Below are 22,861 nucleotides of genomic sequence, written 5' to 3'. Positions count from 1 at the left end.
AAAAAGTCTCACAGAAGGGCTTTTTATTAACAAAACAGGGCGGTGATGTTGTTGGGCCTTGGGTCCAGTTGCTTCAAAGGAAGCCCAAGAAGTATGATACAATTATATATCTCAAAGTTTAATCTTTCAATAGAGTTGACTGAGTAAGGTCTAAGCAAATTAGAATACCGAAAAAGTCGACTTAACCTTTTCATATATCTGTTTTTTTAATAAGAATAACAGCAATGTTTTTATGGTTACATATTTATGTTGTGTGGTAATCGGGGATGTGAAAAATGATAATTTGATGTTCAGATCTTGTTTTTAAGTTTCTCATGTTAGACGGATATGTAATACTGTTTCTCATCCGATAGCTTGATTGAAGACGGGAAGTAGTTTAGAACGTGTATGTATTGGTTCTTTCCCTCAAGGTATTCTACTCTTGGTGGAAATTGACTTATTGTAATAAAATATCCATTCTACCTTTTCTTAAAAAAAAAGAAGGTGATCAGACTCTCCTTAAATGTAAGCATATGTTTAAATCATGAAAATCTAGACAACCAAAAGAGTAATCCTTAGTTAATTGACAACTTGGGTCAACAAAATACAACTCAAGACTTAGCATCTTGGTTTGACTATCTTTTCTCTAAAAAAAAGAAAGAAATCAGAGGCGACTACTAATGGAGTAATGGTCCATGTAATATATCACTCACAACTCATAACACGCATTCTATAATAGTTTACCACGGCACTACCTTTGAAATGTTTATTTCATCATCCCACGATTTATCTATTATCCAAAATTAAATACTTCCATTATTCCCTATATATAGACTCACCCATAATAAAAATATTGATACATGATCAAGCATAGAACTATGGCACTAACAAACTACCTTCTTTTCCTTGCAATTTTTTGCCAAATTAGTATTCTTTCCCTTAGTGCAAAAGAGACTTCCGGGTCCGACGATGTTTACCAAGTTGGCATAGGCGGCCGTGATTCCGAGCTTGTTAACCCAAACTATCTCAACAATGTAGATTCCCTCCTCTCCAACCTTATATCGGAGTCTTCACTCGGCTTCTTCAATACCTCTACGGGTGATGTTGGTTCCAATAGGGCTTATGGTTTTTACCTTTGCCGAGGTGATCTTAGTGCTAAAAAATGCAACAATTGCTTAAAGGACGTAAGAAAATATGTCTTAGATCGACGTCCACTTGAATCTTACTCCAACGGCATTGCATTTAACACGGATCTCCAATGTGTTGTACACTATGCAAACAACTCTAGATCATTCGTGTATAGAGAAAATACTACTTTCACTGGTGATGGATTTGGAGACGACTTGGCACATAACCAGCAATACAACACGACGTTGATGAGTACATTGCAAGAACTCGCAAGAGAAGCCGAGTATGGGAATTGGACAAAGGCTAATTTCGCGACAAAGGTGATAGATGTAACGGGATCTCAGGAGAAAATTTATGTACTTGTTCAATGTACACCTGATATATCCGCTATGAACTGCAGCAATTGCATAAGTAGTTTATATTCTTCATTTCGGCCAGTTGCTATAGGTGGACGAGTTTTGGGTTATAATTGTTTGATGAAATTCAATAACGAGTCTTTCTTTAGCAATGGGTACCGCAATTTCATGGCAAGTTATATCCTTATGATATTGGTTTTATTATCGACTACATACATTACTTAATGTAAACTACAATATGTATATGTAATTTTAGTTTCTAGGTTGTTTGATTCATATACGCAACGGTTTCCATTGTCTTTTTTAAAACAGCAACTTTTGTGTGTGGCACATGGTGTGGCCAGCTGACACACACCGAGTAACTCCTAACCGACGAGTATCCTAACCAATTAAGTAACCCCTGATTGACCAAGTAACCCCTGACCGAATGAGTAACCCCCTGATCGAGTAACCCCTGACCGACCGAATAACCCCTAACCGGCCAAGTAGCCCCTAACCGAGTAACCTCTGACTGACTTAGTAACCCCTAATTGAGTGAGTAACCCCGATAACACTAGTAAAGTAACCCCAACAATGATTGGCCACACGGCAACACGATGTGGCCTGCCACGTATAAAAAAAATATTCACATACATATAACCAAGATATGGACAAAGTGAGGAAGGACGTGTATCATATATATATATATATATAGCATTAGTTATTATTTTTGAAGGAATTGTATTAGTTATTATTATTAATTTAGTATTATTATTATTACTATTTCTATTATATTAATTATTTTTATTATTATTAAAAATTACTATTATTAGTATTAATTATTATTAATAATTAATATTACTAAATATTATTATTATATTAATTACTACTTATGTTAACTAATAATTAGTACTACTATTATTATACTTAATTCCTCCCTTTTATTATACTGGCAAATGTTTGTCTGTCACAAAAACCATGTAATTTCAACCAAAAAAATGAGACAAATTGAACCAATTTATTACAAAACTGTAAAAACCTATAATAAAATTATAAGCTATGCTAGTACAAATTCTGTTTCCATCTCTATAAATAGTGTCATCTACATTTGATGGAGACTAAGGAGGATAAAACTTGTTTCTACAATGCAAGGAGGGAAGAAAAGGTTTCAGTGTGTTTCCTAGTCTCCCTTCCTTCGTTTCCTATGTCTACCACCACCGCTATCATTCTTCTTCCTTTTATTACGGCTATCATCATCTGAGCTTGATGAACTTGCATCGGAACTAGAATCAGATTCAGCGGAGGATGACTCTGAGGCTGATGAATTTGAACTTGAATAAGTATCAGAAGTAGAAGCAGATTCAGGTTCAGGTTTGGCTTCAGACTCTGGAATCTGTTGTTGCATTATCAATCGTGGCATGTTCTTCAGGTACTCTCTCAAGTTCTCAGTTATTCCTCCAAGACCAATGGATGTGAAGAAGTTGATCGCAAATCGTGTGTTTCTGGGATTATCTTTTGGGAAAATCGAATCAAAGGAGTCTTGCATTGCTGGATCATTAAGCCGTTCATTCAGCAACCGGATACCAAGGTGCTCAGACAATTCCTGCATTAATGATTTTTAACAAAAATAATAATCAGACAATGAGGCAGAACTGCAGAAGTGTATCCAAAATAAAACAAACTATATAAAATTCTTCAATAATGTAATACAACAGTCTTATCGTTTTCAAAAAAAAAAAATAGTACAATAGTCTTATTGTTAGATACCTGGAAAAGGATTTTAATGAAGATACGAGATGAAGAAGTTGTGTCCTCTTCAGTCAAACGTATGTAAGCTAACACATGCCAAGGAAGAGCATCAGTGCCCAGCAAATGAGCAAAGAATTTGGCCACATTCCGTAATTTGTTTGTCTCAAGGCGATGTATCATCGAGTATTGCTGAACAAAGCACTTGTCAAAATTTTCCTGATACACTTTGTTAAGCATACAAAACCGTTGGCCCAAAAGACCATAATATCTGAGATATGTCCTCTCTTGGCTGCAGCACTCCAGCAACATAATATTTAACTCCATCTGTAGCAACAATTTGAGATCAGCACAAAGACAGATGCAATGAGCCAGATACAGAAAAGGCCAGTGCAACACGCAGGCCAAAATTCAGCATGGAGGCAAGAATATGAAAATTTTAATGATCAGCTTCAGAGCAACGGAAGACAACAAAGGGGAGATCATATAAAACTCAAAGTGCAGAACAAATCATAATGCAGCATTAACATTTCAAGCGGCAGGAAGTATATATCAGAGCCTGGGTAGGATAATATATCAAAGGTCTACATAATATTTGTGAAAGGGTGCAAAGAATGATTCAAGTAAATTTACACAAAACATGTGGAACACTGAAGGGTGCAAAGAATGTTTCAAGTAAATTTACACAAAACATGTGGAACACTGAAGGCTGCAAGGAAAAGAATATTCCAAAGGGACCAAACTATCAGACAGACAAATTTTCAGATCAAGTCCCATGAATTCATTGCAGCACAAAAATCTGGTGAGGAAATTCACAGAGAAGAATTGCTAACCTCTTGCCCAGGCTCAAGTTTGATTTTTAGCAACTTGTGGCCAGCTTCTTCAAAATCTACACTGGACATAATTGTTAAGTAGATTGTTCTTCGAAGATTTATGAGGTTGGTTTCTGTTTCATCTTTAATCTGCATTTGCTGCTCTTCTTCGTCTTCATCCTCTTCTTCATCGTCCTCATCATCATCAGACCCAGCATCAGAGCCATCCTCGCCCTCCTCTGACTCATCTCCCAGTATGGATTTCTTCAGCTCCTCGTACTTTTTCTCATTTTCCACAAAATTAGGATCTTGCTTGAAAATATCTGAAATTGCATATAAACAAGATAGTAGTGCTAAGAACCACTAACAAAAATGATACATTGCCACTCAATCTAATCCAAGTTAATAAATGCAAAAATTATAAATAAATAAATATAGCGGGAATAGTTCAAATACCAAGACCAGTCTCAGGATCTATCTCATCTTCTAGTGACATCTCATGAGTGAGCTGATCTTCTGGATCCACAAGATCCAGTTCAGGCCTAACAGCTGGATGCCCCTGCAGAACCAAATAACCTTGGAAGATTCAATACTTCAGCATTTTTGAGAATTCAAATAAATAAACAAGCCATCATAAGTTAAATATAACACCAAACCTGGAATTTGGCCTTTCTTATGGCAAACAGGCCTTCAATCAGAAATTGAACCCTTTTGTCAATCTCTCCTTCATGAAGAATTCCTCGAAAACGTTCAAAAATACCTGAGAGTTTATGCAGATAAATAAGATGGCACAGTGTGAAGACCAGAGAAAATTTGGAAAAGCAGACAGGGTAACTAAAAAGTCAACCTCTCGGAAGATGCAGAATTACAAATTTTGTTCAAATTTAACAATGATTTTAATTTAGCACTTTGAACAAACCATTTAAGCGTTCATCTGAATTCAATATACCAACAGACAATATAGATGAATCACACTAACTAATCATCATGAGAAATGCTTCACTGTCCGAAGTATCAAAAATGGGTTCTCAGGTACCAACTTCCACTCATTCTTTTAGGTACTTGACTTTAAACTGTTTTGGCTAAGTCTGTTACACAATTAATTATTAATATTTTAATTTAACTTCAAAAAAAAAAAAAAAACGATAATACAGATATCACTGCAATGTTCTCACATTTGATACCAAGCTTAGAAAAATGTACTGAGCTTTGAAATATTTAACGTTCTCTTTGTCAAAAATGTAATACAAACACACCATTAATTTTGAAGTTTGGCACTTAAAGATGCAAAATGGAAGGACACAGAAAAAATGAATCACGTTGAAAACAATGAAAACATTAAACAGCAGAGATAGTGCCACAAGTAAACTAACCATGCAGACCCTTGGGACAAAGGTCTTGAAGAATAGAGCCACATTCTTTGACAAAATCAACTGCAACCTCAACACTATCATCACTAGGCTGCTCCAACAGAATGGTGAGCAATTCCAAAGCAACAAGCTCATGAGCAACTTGCTGGTTAACTAGATGAGCTATGAATTTTACAGCAGCCATCAGTTGAGGCTGTAAACGAATTCAGCATATTAGAACTCTATAAATGATGAAAAGATTTTTTTTTTTTTAAAGTATTGGAAAAGCAGTAATAATCATACAAACCTTATCATTACGCTTGTAAGCTCTCTTTAGCTGCAAAATAATCCTCCTCAAAAGAAGATCCCCAATTTCAGGGAACTTGGTATTGACCACAGCAACCAGAGCAGCAAATACATCAGTAAAACCTGGTGATGCCATTTGGGACTTCATGCATGATCGACAAAACAGACCCCTTCCCCTGATGAGATTCTCGCCAAGCAGTTCTGGGATAATGTTCTTGATATTAATGGCATTCACTTTGTTTACCAAACCATTGATACTCTTCCTAAGAGCATCCCATGTCAAACGCTGATATTCCACACTGCTTTTGTCCTCAATTTCCTTCATCATTCGAGCCAACTTAAATGGTGGAATGTAAACTCCTCCAGTCCTCCCAAGGGTACTAAGATCACCACCCGGATTCATATTTGCTGTGGTAGACTGTGTTTGCGGTTTTGCAGGCTCTTCTCCTATAACATCCCTGCCTTGTTGCTTCAACTCAGAAGCTTTATCATTCGTTTCTCTCCTAGATCTGATTTCCCCTTCCTCGAGATCATGTGTTTGTTTACTAGTCCTACCCTCTCTCCGATCACTCCTTCGCATGCTATGCCTTTTTCTACGCCCATCAGAATCAGAGGAATCATCCGTGTCATATCGGTGCCTTCTCCTCCCTCTTTCTCGTCTGCGTCTCTCCCTATCCCGTCGCCGGTCCTCACTAGAACTTTCTGAGTCACTTCTCCTCTCTCTTTTCTGTTTGCGTCTCTCCCTATCCCGTCGCCGGTTCTCACCAGAACTTTCTGAGTCATTCCCTCGACGGCCAGTATAACTGTTTCTTTCATTCATTCTTCTACCATGCCTTCCTTCAATAACCGTTTCCTTGCCATCTTCTTTGTCATCCAACCTCTTGTTATGTTGCTCCTTTTCTCGTCTCCCACTACTCTTCCAATCCCTCCCTTCATCAGAACTCCCTGAATCGCTAGCTTGACGCCCATTCCTCTCCCTATTACCACTTCTATTCCCATCACCAGCTTCTTCATTATCCAACCTTTTCCTAGGCTTCTCTTGTGCTTGTGTCTCACCTCTCTTTCTATCCCTCTCATCACCAGAACTTTCTGAATGATTCTCTCGAAGCCCATTCTTGTCACTAATATCTCTTCTCTTTTTATTCCCCCCATCATCATCAGATCTCTTCCTAGGTAGCTCCTTCTCTTGCCTCTCACTTCTCTTCCTATCCCTCTCTTTATCAGAACCCTCTGAATCACTCCCTCCACGCCCACCATTCCTTTCTCCTCCATCCCTTCTCTTCCTATTCCCATCTTTATCCTCCTCCACCCTTCTCCTAGGTCGCTCCTGCTCCCGCTCTTGCCACTCACTTCTCTTCCTATCCCTCTCTATATCAGAACCCTCTGAATCACTCCCTCCACGCCCATTCCTTTCTCTTCCACCCCTTCTCTTCCTATTTCCATTGCCATCCTCCTCCACCCTTCTATTCGGTCGCTCTTGCCTCTCACTTCTTTTCCTATCCCTCTCTATATCAGAACTCTCTGAATCACTCCCTCCACGTCCATTATCTCTTCTCTTCCTATTCCTACGATCTCCATCCTCCTCCACCCTTCTCCTCCTATCCCTCTCTTTATCAGAATACTCTGAATCGCTCCCTCCACGTTCATTCCTTTCTCCTTCATCTCGTCTCTTCGTATTTCCATCTCTTTCCTCCTCCATAAAAACTATTCTCGATTACGAATATCAATAGAAAAATTCTAGTCTAGCAACAAAATTGCTCGATATAATCTTTCATAACTTGAGTAATTATAATGAATAGTTCAACAATCCACCTCAGAAAAACCCTAAATCGACTATAATGAAAAATAAACCAACACTAAACCCTAGATTGTGAAATTGATATTCAAAATCACTCGTAATAATCTAGAGTAATTACAACGAATAGTTCAATACCCTAAATCGACAATGAAATCAACGATAGTGTGAAACTAAACCCTAGGTTGATATTCAAAACAAAATGTTACCTCAGAATCTGTTTTAATGGGGAGAAAAAGCTCAGAAGCTGCTTCAATGGAGAAATCAGAGCACGCTTCAATAGAGGATGGAGATTAATGAGACGTTGCGTAAACCCAGTGAGGCGTCGGATCTACGGAAACGGGATGAAGAGAGGGAAACGGCCGATTTGGTTTAGTGTGTGTTTAGGGTAACTGGGTAAATTCACGGAGGGAAATGGACGATTAGGATGTTTTTTTTATTTTCTACCCTTACTCATGGAATTGCCAGAAATATCCCTTCACTCCGGCTCGGCCTTTTTTAATACTTATCGTTTTTATAAAATGCATCACTTTTGGAGCCAACCCTATTTCTACATATAGAAGTTACTAGTTTAGTCGCGTTGCACAATTTAAATAGCTATTATTTGTTTAAAATGATTGTCAATATTCTTTATATATTAGAAAAAAGTGTAATCATAATCTCATTAATTAATTTTAAAAGAAGTATTGTATTTTTTTAGTCTTGAAACATAGAAGGAAATAAATAGATAAAAAAAATAATGTCAAAAATAGTTTAGGAGGGAAAAAATTTCATGAGAAGTTGACATGTGTTCCTTAATGATGTCAGCATATTTTGTTTTAGTAATAGTTAAATAGATAAGGAAAATTTGCCAACTACAACCATTTAAAGTTTGTGTTTTGCAAATTGCAACCATTTAAAAAAAAATTGTAAACTGCAGCCCAAAAGTAGTAATAAATTGTAAACTGCAACCCAATTCAATCTTTTCATCGATTTGCGTGCCGAAAAATGTTTCGTTAAGGTTTTAGGGGCCATTTTAGTTTCTAAGGAGCCAAATTGAGTTCGGAATTGACAAAAAAATTAACATAAGGGCCTCGTTGTCACGACTAAACACAAATTGATACATTTTTAATACGCAAAACGAGGCACTTACGTTCTTTTTTTTTGCGTGCCAATTCCGAGGTCAATTTGGAATTTTAAGGACTAAAATAACTCGTAAACCCTTAACATAACATTTTTTGGCACACAAATCGATGGAATAGCAAACAAGTTCATACATATAAGTTATATATAACACTAGTATAATCTTAAGGCAAAAAATAAGTTTGGATAAGTTTTGATAAGTTAAAGGCTTTAGTTACTTTAGATCTAAATAATTCTAGTAGGAGCTACTAAAAAAAATATATTAATTCTAGTAGGATATTTTTGGAGCTAATAAGTTTTGATATGATTGATAAGAACATGGCTAATAAGGTTCAAATACCTCCGTTTTTTTTTAGTTAACACGTAATGAAAAATATAATCATGTGAGATCTTGTTATATTCGTCACGATATATATTTTCAAATATCAACTTTTTATAATTTTTGCTTATCAGTAATTAAAGATATTTTATATAATTGAAGTTGTGCATTGGCAAACGTAACTAAAAAAACGCGTCAACTAAAAAGAAACGGAGGTAATCAATAACAATGAATTAATGTGATGTCATAGTATAAAAAAATTTGTTGCCCTAAGGTCGAAGTCATCCTGCACAATAATACACATATGAACCCAAAATTATAGAATACATGTGTTTTTATTTGTTAAAATATGCCTTGAATGTGCTACCCCTCTTTGAATAACATGGTGGGTTTTCAATTTTTGAATCTATATTTTTCAGTCAATATAATCTTTTTGTTTTTGAAGTACTATATAAACTCCTAGCTCGCTAGGTTTTAACTTATCTATATTTTGTACTATACTCGAGATCAACAAAACTCTCCTCTCACTTGTTTGTGGATTGTAGTATAAAATTGTCGTGAGTGAACGGTGAACCACGTAAAATTAGTGTTCTTGTTTGTTAATTTTTTTTTTTTCATCTATCATGATTCATAACAGTATAATTTGTAAAGAAGATAAATTTTATTATGTGTTGCTTGAGAAGAAAGCTTAGATTTATAAAGAAAATAAATAAACAGAAGGTAATGAAAATAGTTCTCAATTAGGTGTCAGCCAAATAATACGAGGCACAATAGGTGTACAGTGTACTCAATAAAACCTTAGATGTGATAATGTGGGACTAAATCATACCGTCTCCGTCTTTATAGTTGACATCATTTTATTATTATGTTTGTCAATGCACAATTTTAACGATTAATATCTCTAATTATAAACAATGTAAACTCATAAAAAGTGGATATTAATAAAATATACATTTTTGGACAATTTAAATAAGATCTCATATAACTATATTTTATTATAGTTATAGATCACAAAAGTTAGTTAAAGCATAGTTTGTAAATAGTGCAAAAGTCAAATGGTATCAACTAAAAATTAAAAACGGAAGAAGTATTATGTAATGCGTAAACTTAATTAAATATGCCTGTGCCTGAGGAGGGGGCAACCAATAAAAAGTAAGAAATAGAAGTAAACATAGTTCATTCAGAGCTCTCTACTTGTTACGTGCTCACAGTTTCCTCGATCCTATGCCATATATAGTTAGTTTCTGTGTTACATATGAGGCAATTCCCCATGTATGTGTCAATGTGTGCTTATATTGATGTCAAAGTCTTGTTACTCCATACAAATTAGGGTCATTTGAGTATTGTATTCCTCGTCTATAGATTTTTTATGTGCTTGTTGTACGTAAGTCGGTCAATCCAGGTGCCGCATGAACAATTTGTACTAGTCGTCCTCTACGCACTATGTGTCTACGTCCCAAGGATTATTGTCTAGGATGAGATAAATGAATAGATAATTTAAATAGATTTTTCACCAGATACCTTGAGGTTTAACAATATTCGCAAAATATCACTATGTTTTTTAAAATTCATTAGGTTCCCTTGAGATTTGGATATAATGTACCAGATACTCTTAATAATTCACATTTATTAATTCCACTAACTTAAATAATCTAAAATTAGTGACCTTATAGCTTAATTCACCTATTAACCCATAATTTATCAAAAATGTCCTCTAACATCAATAGGAGATGCCTTGAATCAATGGTTATAATAGATTCAATAAAGTGTCTTTTTAACAATTTTGTTTGCTTTTATAAGGCTTCTTATGACTTAGTATATAATGTTAGAGGAATTACATTATTATAGGTCAACTGATTTTGAGTCATTTTAGTTAACATATGCAATATCGGTTATTTATAGGGGTGTTTGGTATATTACACAAAAATTTCAAGGGTACTTGTGTCACGGTCCGAGAGTTTTGACACTGGATCGTGCGGCGCGCACTTATCTCTTGACGACAAGGACGCAAGCCTAGAGCGAAGGGGGTTCGTGGCACACAGCAGCACGGACCAAAGGTATCTCTACGAAGCACTCGTCAACAACGAGTGCTGAGTCGGGGCTTGTGACGGCCGATATTTCGAAGCGGGCACAAGCGGGACCGACGATAAGGAAGGCGTCTTTTGAGGTTCTCTTGGTTTGGTGGGGAGGCTTTAAAACAAGGCAAGCACAATATCTATAAAGGCTTAACTCAACACACAAGTCTTAAAGCAAAGGCAACCCGGATAGGAGCTTTCATTCATTCAACCATTCGCCCCACAAAGAGCTTTATATTGATTACATGGAGAAATACTAGTGAACGCTGAAACTACAGTAACACAATAATTTTCCCTAGAGCCTAGAAAACAAAAAGAAAGACTTAGAAGACACTACATAAGGAAAATACAAGGAAAAAGGAAGGGGGATACATAGAGAAAGAGGCGGATTCTAACATCCTCCCCCACTTAAGCTGTCGACGACCTCGTCGACTTACAAAAACAAAACATATATGTAAAGAAAAGGAAATAACAGCTTCACTCCTCTGTTGCTGGTGTGGCTCTCGCCCTGGTTCTGATGTTGGCGCGGTTGCTGGTGTTGCGGTTGCTGTCTTCTAGATCTGGATGATAGGGTTTGAGACGACTAACGTGGAAGACAGGGTGTATCTTCATCCACGTAGGCGGCTCAACCTTGTACGCACTCTTCCCAATCCGTTTAGTGATGCGGATGGGGCCTTCATATTTTCTGATCAGCCTGCGATCTCTTCCTCTAAGGAACTTGAGCTGTTCTAGGAGGACCTTCACCATCACCATATCCCCCACATCAAACTCCACCGGTCTTCTATTCTGATCGGCCCACTTCTTCATTCTCTTCGATGCCCGCTCCAAGTATGCGCGAGCAACTTCCATGTTTTGCTGCCATTCTCGCTTAAACTCTCGTGCTTCGCGGCTCCTCCCATCTTCGGATGTTGCTATGGTGTGGGGCAGGAGAGGTTGTTGGCCCATCACCAGTTCAAACGGACTTCTGTTGGATGCGGTACTCTTTTGGGAATTGAAGCAAAGTTGGGCGACATCAAGGAGCTTCACCCAATCCTTCTGGTTGGCGCTAACGAAGTGTCTCAAGTATTCCTCTAAGAGACTGTTGAATCTCTCTGTTTGGCCATCAGATTGAGGGTGGTGACTTGAAGACATGTTTAAGTCTGACCCCAGCAGCTGGAACAACTCTGTCCAGAATATGCTCGTGAATCTTGTATCTCGGTCGCTGACTATGCTCTAGGGCAACCCCCAATACTTCACCACATGTTTAAAGAACAATGATGTCGTCTCCTCCGCACCACAAGCCTTCTGCATGGGGACAAAGGTGGCATATTTGGAGAATCGGTCAATCACCACCATCACTGCAGAGTACTGGTCCACTTTGGGGAGACCACTGATGAAGTCCATTGATATGCTTTCCCACGGACGTGTCGGCACGAGAAGAGGATCTAGGAGGCCTCCAGGTTTCTGACGGTCTACCTTGTCTTGTTGACAAACCAAGCAGGTCCGGGTGTAACTCATGACATCTTCTTTCATTCCCGGCCAATAATACCCCAAGGATAGTAAGCTTAAAGTCCTCTGCCACCCGGGGTGTCCGGCCCATAGGGTATCATGACATTCCTTCAAGAGCATCTTCCGCAGGCCTCCCGCCTTTGGTATGAATAGCTTGTTACCCTTTGTGAAAATGAGCCCGTCTTCTATCTAGAAGCGTCTTGTCTTTCCTTCTTCTATCAGCCCTTTAATAGTGTTCGTCATGGGGTCTTCTGAGAGGTGGTGTTTGACTTGTTCTTTGACTGAGGTGGTGACATTGCTCGCTGACATGGGAGACAGTCTTTGTAGGGGGGCCAGATCGGCACGACGGCTCAAGGCATCGGCTACTTTGTTACTGGCTCCAGTCTTGTACGTGAACTCCACATCAAAATCCGCTAGGACCTCCTGCCAACGAGCTTGCTTCCCCGTTAACTTTGGTTGGGTGAGGAAGTAGCTGGCCGCAGTGTTGTCGGTGCGAACAATAAACTTTGCTCCCAACAAGTAGTGTCTCCACCCCTTCAAACAGTGAACAATGGCTAACAGCTCTTTTTCTTGGGCGGCATACCTTCTCTCGGCTCCACTCAACTTCCGGCTCTCATAAGCAACTGGGTGGCCCTCTTGCAGTAAGACACCGCCCAATGCATAGTCGGATGCATCCGTCTCAACTTCAAACGGCTTGTTAATGTTAGGGAGGGCTAAAACTGGTTCCTTCATTACTGCTTCTTTGAGCTTGAGGAAAGCCCCTTGTTGTTTTTCCAACCAATTCCATTTGTTGTCTTTCTTCAACAAGTCCGTGAGGGGACTTGCTATCTCTGAATATCCCTGAATGAAGCGGCGATAGTAGTTAGCCAACCCCAAAAACGACCTTAATTCTGAGACGTTCTTCGGAGCTTGCCAATCACTAATAGCTTGGATTTTCTTAGGATCCATCCTTATGCGGCCTCCTCCTACAAAATGGCCAAGGAAGCTTACTTCTTCCTTCGCAAAAGCACATTTTTCCCGCTTCACGAACAGGTGATGTTGTCTTAACTTCTCAAACACCTTCCTTAGGTGTTCTAAGTGATCTTCTAGGGTGTTGCTGAAGATTACGATGTCAGTAAACAACCACAAACTTATCAAGGTAGTCGTGGAAGACTTGATTCATCAAGGTACAGAATGTTGCGGGCGCATTTGTTAGCCCAAACGGCATGACCAACCACTCAAACGCGCCGTATCTGGTGACGCAAGCTGTCTTTGGTTCATCCCCCTGAGCAATTCGGACTTGATGGTAGCCGGACCTTAGATCAAGCTTCGTGAAGTACACAGCATCTCCTAGCTGATCGAACAAGTCTGCTACCAACGGTATCGGATAGTGATTCCTCACTGTCAGCTTGTTTAAGGCTCTATAGTCGATACACAGTCTCAAACTCCCATCTTGCTTCTTCTGGAAAAGGACCGGTGCTCCATAGGGAGCTCTGGAAGGCCGGATGAACCCAGCTTCTAACAACCCGTCCAACTGTTTACGTAACTCTGCAAGTTCCGGAGGGGCCATCCGGTAGGGGCTTCGCGCAGGTGGTCTAGCACCTGCCATCAATTCAATGCTGTGATCTATGGCCCTTCGAGGAGGAAGAGGTTTTGGGAGCTCCTTAGGAAGTATGTCTGCATATTCCTCGAGCAACTCTCCTATGACTTCCGGGATATCGCCTTTGACCTCCTCGTCCTTCATCGAGAGGGTGGCGAGGAACGTGGGCTCGTTCCTCCTCATCCCCTTCTTGAGTTGCATCGCCGAGAGAAGAGGGCCTTTCAATTCTTTTCCCTTTTCAGCTTGGGCGTATGTCCGTAGGAGGCATGGTTGGTGGCTTGTCACAAGTAAGGACCCTAGGTGGGGCATCGGGACAGCCTTGCTGGTGTGTAGGAAATCCATCCCAAGGACCAGCTCAAAATCATCCATTGTTGCCACTGTGAAGTCCAGGCTCCCATTCCATTCCCCAATCCTGGTGCTTACATTCTTTGCCACGCCGCAAGTCGGTTGTGCTTCAGAGTTCACAGCCTTCATGCGACCACCACTATACACGGCTCTCAGCCTTAACCTATTTGCCTCGCGCTTCGTGATGAAATTATGAGTTGCCCCTGTATCAACCATCGCCCGAGCCTTCTTCCCGTTTATCCAGACATCTATGTACATCAGGCTGGTAACCCGACCCTTATCTTCCGATGTTTCTTTTCCCATAGCGTACATGCAATACACTGCCCCCAACTTAGAGGGTTCTTCTTCGCTTCCCACGTCCTCCTCTTTGTTATCTCCTTTATGAGGGTCAGAGGACATGGAGGAGAGTTTCTTTTGGAGGTTGTCTATTTCTGACTTATGCTGGCACTCAAACCATTTGTGCGGCCCTCGACAAAGTATACAGGTGAGGGGTTTGTTCCATGATGATGATGTCCCCGAGGACCCACCTCTGTTCGTAGACGCGGTGAAGACATTCTTTCGCGAGTCTTCTCCCCCATTCCTGAACCTATTCCCCACACTGTTCGAGCTAACCTGAGAATTACCACTGGTGCTCCTTGGGGTGCTTGATGTTGACCCACTATTTCCCTTTTTCTGGATGGGTGCTTTGTCTGACGAGTAATTCATCAACCTTTCAGCTGCAGCTATAACACCTGATAAGGTATCAATTTTCTGGTGCCATATCTCCCTTTGAGCCCAATCTTTCAGACCCCGCACAAAGTTGAATAGGCGGTCCTTCTCTGACATGTCATGAATCTCTAACATGCACGCCGAATATTCCTTCACATACTCCCGAATAGTGGTCTTATGTTGCAGTGTTGCAAGCTTGGTGCGAGCGACAAACTCAGTATTCTCGGGGTAAAATTGAGCCATCGGCTCTTTCTTTAGATCCTCCCAAGTGTCTACCGACGTTCTCTTAGCTTGAATATCGGCGTACTTGGTACGCCACCAAAGCTTAGCATCGTCCACTAAGTACATCGTGGCAGTATCAATCTTCAGTTTATCCTCCAACCGACATATACGGAAGTATTGCTCCATGTCGAAGATGAAGTTTTCAACCTCCTTCGAGTCTCTCGTGCCATTAAAGGTTCGAGGTTTAGGAGGTTTTATTTTAGTACCTCCACTATCCCCGAGCCCTCTTTGGGCACGCATCAAGGTGGCACATTTGTCTTGTGCCTCATCAGCTAAGCCTTGCACAAAGTTAAGCTGCTCCGTCAACCCATCCACCGTCGACGCGAGCCTCTCCAGTTGCTCGGCTTGCTTTATTACAATATCTTCGAGCTTGGGCATCCTTTCTTCCAGCATAGCCCACTGTTCCGACTTGCCTTCAAGCCAAGCAAGTCTTTCTTCCAACGTATATCCTGGCATCTCTTCGTTCGACATATCTCGAGCAACCTGGCTCTGATACCAACTGTCACGGTCCGAGAGTTTTGACACTGGATCGTGCGGCGCGCACTTATCTCTTGACGACAAGGACGCAAGCCTAGAGCGAAGGGGGTTCGTGGCACACAGCAGCACGGACCAAAGGTATCTCTACGAAGCACTCGTCAACAACGAGTGCTGAGTCGGGGCTTGTGACGGCCGATATTTCGAAGCGGGCACAAGCGGGACCGACGATAAGTAAGGCGTCTTTTGAGGTTCTCTTGGTTTGGTGGGGAGGCTTTAAAACAAGGCAAGCACAATATCTATAAAGGCTTAAATCAACACACAAGTCTTAAAGCAAAGGCAACCCGGATAGGAGCTTTCATTCATTCAACCATTCGCCCCACAAAGAGCTTTATATTGATTACATGGAGAAATACTAGTGAACGCTGAAACTACAGTAACACAATAATTTTCCCTAGAGCCTAGAAAACAAAAAGAAAGACTTAGAAGACACTACATAAGGAAAATACAAGGAAAAAGGAAGGGGGATACATAGAGAAAGAGGCGGATTCTAACAACTTGCCTACCTAGTGAATTTTTAAAATCAAAGGGGTATCTTGTGAATTTTGTTAGAACTCAAGGGTATCTCGTGAAAAATCCGTATTTTACATTCTAATACAGAGATGAGTTTTTAGTTTTCTAATTTCAGTAACTTTATAATTTAATATCTAGTAGATAATTAATCAGTGGTTCGTGGAGATGGATGTACCTTGCTCATGGTACATCCATTCCAAAAAAAAAAGGCGGAAATAACATAGTATAGAATTGTAAAGAACATATAGCCAATATGAAAAGAACATATTGTTAAAGAACATGTTATAGAACCGAAATGAACATATAACTAAAATGTAACAAACGTGATAATTTGTGAGCGTCTATTTTAAATAAGTAAATTTTAAAATATTGTCATGAAATCAATTGACCAAAAAAACTTCAATCAATAAATACATCATCAAATATCTCAAATAATCCAATAATCCCAATCAAACAATCATAAATCATCATCAAACATCAAAAACATTCATCACCCACTACCCTAGATTGAAAACGAACCTAGCCTAGCATAGTAAAATAGAAGAAGAAACTAGCTAAAAATGCAACTAAACTTAGCATTAAGGACAAATGAACAATAACTAAGCAAAGGTTAACAACTAATTAACAAGTTCAAACAAAGATTAAACTAATAAAAGTAACTAAATAAAAACAATAAATAAAACAATAAATAAAGGAGACTGAGTAAGAAATGCTCAATTATCACTTTGTCATCAAATAATCATCCAAATCTTCCATATTTCTATGATTTTTCTCACTTTCTCTCTCTAAAGATAAAAATTCTAAGCTAAACCTAAATTAAGAGAGAGAAAATAAAAGTGAGAGACCTAAAACTAATGTAATCTAGGGTAAAATGTAAGTTAAGAGTAATAAACCCCAAAAGGGCTATTTATATACAAGCTAATAAAATAGGGAAATAAGACTAAAAAAAACCTTAATATAATAAAGAAAACTAAAAAGACAAAATAAAATAAAAGAAAATTAAGGAAATAAATGAAGAAAGAAAGAAAAAGGAAAAATATAAAAACAAAACTAAATCCCCCAAAATAAACCAACAGACCGCTTTGAAACTCAGCTCCCGCTCTAAAGGGTCTGCAATTTGGGGCTGATTTGTGGGCTTTTTGGCGCGGTTGCTCTGCTTTGGAGGTTGCTGCCGAATTCGATTGGTGGTGTGGGCGTTGCGGATGATGGTGGAGCGGCACCGCCGAACTAGGTGGCTGGGTCAGTTGGTGGCTGAGTGAGGGAGCCGCGAGGGTTGTGTGGGAGCTGCTGTTGTTGTTGTCGGTTCGGCTTAGAGCAATGATGGCAGGGGGTGGTTTAATTGTGGAAAATGGTGCGGTGGAGCAGGGGCTAATTTGGGCGGCAGTTGGTGATTGATTTCGGTGAGGAGGGGCTGCTTTGGGTGGCTTGGGCAGCGGCGTTGGTGGGAGAGGAACAAGGGAGTGTTTTGGTGCGTTAGCAGGAAGCAGGGGAGAGAGTTGGTTGAGTTGGTGTAGTGTAGGTTTAGGTGATTGTGGGGTGTAGGTAAAGAGGGCAGCAGATTTGTGAAGCAGGGGAAGGTAAGGGGAAGAATTTGTGGGTTTGACTTGACTCGAAACTCGGATTTGACTCCAAATTTGAAACGCGAGCTTTGACCCAAACACTCCTACAAAAACAATAAAACACGAGGGATAATCGGAACTAAATAAAAATAAAATAAAACAAAAGAAAAGAATAAAATCAAGTGAAATAAAATGATTAAATCAAACTTAAACCTAAAATAAAATGAATAGATAGAGAAAAGTGAGAAAATTATGATTAACTAAAACTAACTGAAAACTAATAAAATTTGAAACATAACCTATGAAAATATATTTAAAAACTATTTAAAATCAAGCAAATGCTCATAAAAAGAGACAAATAACGAAATAATGAAAATAAAAGGAATAAGGGTTAAAAAGAGCTAAATTATTGGGAAATAAGCTGGAAAACTACTCTAAAGACACCCCTAAAACTGACATAAAAGTCACTTATCAATACTACAGTTTTTCATCAACCTATCTTGTTTTCGGATCATGCGGCTGTTATTTAATTCGACTCAGAAAGCCGGGATCAGACCATGCGACCTTATAGAATTGAAAATTGGTGTTTGTCGGCAAAGGAAGTTTAATCCATTATAGTATCGGTTTTATCTTTGTTTTTTGCTGGTTCACCAATGTTTTCGTTGTCATGAAAGCTTTCGATTCTTAAGGCTCGTTTACTAGCTTGGTGTACTTCTTATAAGAAGGTTTGGGGGATTAATTGGAAAACCTTGGCTTCGGATATTAATCAAGAAGAATTCAATATGGATCGTTAGGTTAATCGTTGTCTTTTCATTACAACGAAGGAGGAAAAGTTAGCGGATGTTCATGCGGCCTATTGGTGCCAACGTGCTAAAATCAGATGGGATGCCATGGGGGAAGTCCATTCTAAGTTGCTTTTCTCCTTGGTTCAGTTTTGGAGTAGGCGTAATGTCATCCACTGTTTGAAGGATTCGAATGGGTTGTTGATTTTTGACCCGGTAGGGGTTCGGTCTCTTGTATTTTCATTCCACAAGGATTTATATAACCGAGCTCATACGTCTATTATTCCAGAATCTTCCTAGTGGGACCAGTTGCAGTTGCCCTCTCTTTCTTCAGAACAAACTCAACAGCTAATGCTTCCCTTTTCGGACATCGAGATTTAAGACGCTATGTTTGCCATCGACGACAATAAGGGCCTTGGTCCGGATTCTTTTCCTTCTGCTTTTTTCAAGACTCATTGGAAGGATGTAGGCCCATTTGTCGTTTCTACGATTCAGTACTTTTTTGCTCATGGTTATATGCTTAAGGGCTGGAATCGTACCTTTCATGTCCTGCTTCCTAAGGTTTATTGTCTTGAATTGGTTTCTCAGTTTTGGCCGATTGGCCTGTGCAATGTTCTTTACAAGTGCATTGCTAAATGTCTAACGGGTCGCCTTCGGCTGGTTTTACTTTCCTTGGTGTCAGATTATCAAATGCTTTTGTTCCTCGGCGACTGTTATTAGATAGTGGTTTGATTGGTCAGAAGAATTTTTTATTTATAAATGCTTGTAAGGCTCGTAAACGATTCTATGCAGCTCTTAAACTAGATATGAATAAGGCATATGACCGTGTTAGTTGGGACTTTCTGTTGCGTACCCTTCAGGCTTTTGGTTTTCCCTCGTATTTGCTTCATATTATTCACCAGTGCATTTCTACAATCTCATATCAGGTCTTGGTAAACGGTAATCCTTCACCCGCTTTTCAGCCTTGTTGCGGTCTTCGTCAAGGGGACCCTCTCTCTTCATATCTTTTTGTACTTTGTATGGAGGTTTTTTCTGCATTGTTACATCGAGTGGAGGAGCAATCTGTGATCCAGGGCATTCGAATTTCACGAGGGGGCCCTTCTATTTCACATTTGTTTTTTGTTGATGACTCATTGTTGTTCTTTCAGGTGTCTCCTGCTGCTTGTGACCATCTTCTAGCTGTTATTCAAAATTTATGTGAGGTGTCTGGACAAATGATTAATCTTCAAAAATCTTTTATGAAGTTTAGCCTGAATACTTCGCCTAACTACCGTGATTATATGGCTCAGTGCTTGAGTCTTCAACACAAGTCGTCCCTTAGTTCTTACTTGGGTTTACTTGTAAACCCGGGAAAGAAAGTATCATAATTTTGGTATATGGTTTCTAATCGTCTTTCATAGTTTTCCTCTCTCAGGTTATCGGCGGCAGTTAAATTGGTCATTATCAATTCAGTATTGGTTTCATTTTTTAATCACGTCTTGTCGATTTTTCATATCCTAGCCTCGATATGTCATCACATTGATAGCATGCTTGCCCGTTTCTGGTGGCGCTCCTTATCCTCTTCCAGGGGGTTGGCCTTTCGTTCCGTCTCTTTGTTTCATCTTCCTAAGGGTTTGGGTGGTTTAGGTCTTCAAAGCATGGAGCATTTTAATCAGGCCTTGCTCGTCCGGCAATGTTGGCGGATTCATCACCATACTCAGCTTTTATTCTCTAAAGTATTGTGTGTGAAATATCCTTCTCTTCATTCCTTTGGCTTGGCTAGGATTCCGCGACCTTCTTGGGGTTGTCGCGGTTTGCTGGAAGGACAGTCTACCTTGGTAAAGGGTCTAGCTTGGAAGGTGGGTTCAAATTCAAAGGTTCGCATTCTCGAGGATGATTGGGCCCTGGGATGTTCGGTGGAATAAATCTTCTGTGTCTAAGTTGGAGGTTCCAAGTCACGTTTCTTCTATCATTATTTCGCAATCTGGCGCGTGGGACTCTTCTAAGATCCATCGGCTTTTCGACAATGCTACAACGCAACATATTCTTTCGGCGGAGCGGCCTCAGCATCCGATGGATGATTTTGTTTACTGGAAGTTTACATGGGATGGTCGATTTTCAACCAAATTGGCTTATACTTTGCTGGTTCATCAGTCCATGCATTTGGTTGTTAGTGAACGCACTCCTGCCCCGTGGTGGAAATTTTTTTGGGGTTTGCCTCTCCTTCCCCGGTTTAAGATGTTTTCTTGGAAGTTGTTTCATGATGATTTACCCCTATCGTCGACTTTGAGTTCGAAGGGTCTTCCTGTAAATCCATGTGTATTTTATTTCATGGTGATGTAGACACGGTTTCTCATCTTTTACGTGATTTTCCGTTTATACGTCAACTTTGGGAGAAAGGTCCTTCGACACTTGATGGTCTTCTGCGAGCAAAACTATTAATGAGTGGTTTACGGATTTGATATCAGACTTTTAGCAATCTAAGAATTTTGGAGGTCTTGTGTCTTCTGTCTCCTTCCTCTGAGCTATTTGGCTTACGCGTAATTAATGAATTTTCAAGAAAGCGGTTTGGTCTCTTTCCATGATCTTCCACCTTTTTGCGGACTGGGTTGATCGGGCTACTCAGGTTGGAATTTTTCAACATCAGCTCTCCTCTTCCTACAGGTGTCGATATTCCCCCCAGAGAGCTTCTATGTCATTGTGTCTGAGTGGTGGTCCTACTGATCCTCTTGACCATTGTCTACTTTTTGATGGTGCCTGGAATTGTCATGACAACAATGTAGGGGTAGGGTGGATTTTTAGGGAGGTTCATTCGGATAAGGTGCGTGGCGGTAGTGCTAGGGCCGGTAGAACTATGTCTGCTCTTCAGGCTTACTTGTGAGCTCTTAAGGCAGCTACTCGTAAGGGTTACCTTCGCCTTCTCATCTATACGGATTGCGCTGCCTTGGTTTCCTTGTTCCGGCTCACTAGTTCGACTGATATTTCATGTGCTTAGCTAATTCAGGATAGTAAGGAAATTCTTTCTCGACTTTCTGCTTGCAGGATATATAAGGCCCCTAGAGGATGGGTTACTCCAGTGCACTGGCTGGCTGTGCGTGCTCGACAACGACATTTCCTTTGTTAGTCTTTTTAGTTTGTGTTTTTTAGGTTTGTTTGTAGTTTTCTTTGTCAAAAAAAATAAATAAATAAAACTTATTAAAAGTTTCATCTAATGTGAAAAAGGATATAGGTTGTGCTTTACACTGCTATGAGTGCTATGGAACGATTAAATCAAGAAATTCGATTTTAAAAAAATCATGTTCCTTGTAGGAGTTTACAAGTCAATTATTGATGAAATTAACATTTTTCTTTATAGTTGAACATATGGATTTATGTTATTTTGTAAAGTTAACATCCAAAATTCATATGTGGAAGATTCTTTTTGACATTAAAAAATTCACAACATTATTTCAACCAGCTGCTACTTAGGAGGGTGTATATAAGGTAGGTGCCATTCCATAATCAAGTACCATAATTAAGTAAAATTTAATATCATATCATATTATATCACTAATAAATAAAGCCGGTCTCGTAGCCAAGCCACGAGATAGAGACACTTGACATGTCAGTTTTTTGCTAAGTGTCACATCATGTAGGCGAAAACTAGGTATTATTGTGACACATATGATGCTAAGTAAGCGAAGTTTGGATAGATTTTTAAAGATAAAAATATTGTATAGAGTTTTATTATCGATAGCCTTCTAATATTTCTTATATACAAAATTAATCATAACTTTTAATAAATATCTTATAATTAGGTACTATTTCGATCATAAAAATTCGTTTAAAAACTTCTTTAAAATAAGATCTATTTTTAATATATATTTAATTTAGGAAAAATTGTCATCAATAATACAACCTTTGGGCCATTCTTTTTAAATAATACAACCTTTGAATTACACATGAATATTATAACCTTTAAGGGGTCTCAATTTTAAACAAGACAAAATTAGATGCAACCTATAAACAAGTTAATAATGCCACATGTCGCCATATGATTGGCTTAAATAAACTTTTTAGTTTTTTTCCTTTCTCTCTCATTCCCCAAACATCACCACTGCTCCACCCATCCCACCACCACTACACC

The 22,861-nt window shown here is 39.3% G+C and overlaps 3 protein-coding genes across 3 annotated transcripts; 1 reads left to right on the top strand and 2 right to left on the bottom strand.

Moving 5' to 3' along the window:
- The first annotated feature begins 857 nt into the window (after positions 1-857).
- On the top strand, positions 858-1,688 carry LOC110687176 (putative cysteine-rich repeat secretory protein 5). The gene has a single exon (XM_021863789.1). It carries the CDS (start codon positions 858-860, stop codon positions 1,686-1,688), a length of 831 nt encoding a protein of 276 aa, XP_021719481.1.
- A 758-nt stretch (positions 1,689-2,446) lies between these two features.
- LOC110687287 (pre-mRNA-splicing factor CWC22 homolog) lies at positions 2,447-7,953 on the bottom strand. The gene is made up of 7 exons (XM_021863917.1): positions 5,657-7,953; positions 5,374-5,563; positions 4,657-4,760; positions 4,457-4,559; positions 4,022-4,323; positions 3,210-3,515; positions 2,447-3,045 (listed from the first exon to the last, which is right to left on the bottom strand). The coding sequence occupies exons 1-7, from the start codon at positions 7,352-7,354 to the stop codon at positions 2,623-2,625; spliced, it is 3,126 nt and encodes a 1,041-aa protein (XP_021719609.1). The 5' UTR covers positions 7,355-7,953; the 3' UTR covers positions 2,447-2,622.
- A 5,612-nt stretch (positions 7,954-13,565) lies between these two features.
- On the bottom strand, positions 13,566-15,839 carry LOC110687174. The gene has a single exon (XM_021863788.1). The coding sequence runs from the start codon at positions 15,837-15,839 to the stop codon at positions 13,566-13,568; it is 2,274 nt and encodes a 757-aa protein (XP_021719480.1).
- Positions 15,840-22,861: the final 7,022 nt, after the last annotated feature.

This window comes from Chenopodium quinoa, unplaced genomic scaffold, assembly GCF_001683475.1.
Source record: "Chenopodium quinoa cultivar QQ74 unplaced genomic scaffold, ASM168347v1, whole genome shotgun sequence".
Taxonomy (NCBI): domain Eukaryota; kingdom Viridiplantae; phylum Streptophyta; class Magnoliopsida; order Caryophyllales; family Amaranthaceae; genus Chenopodium; species Chenopodium quinoa.
This window is presented reverse-complemented; position numbering and strand designations above follow the sequence as displayed.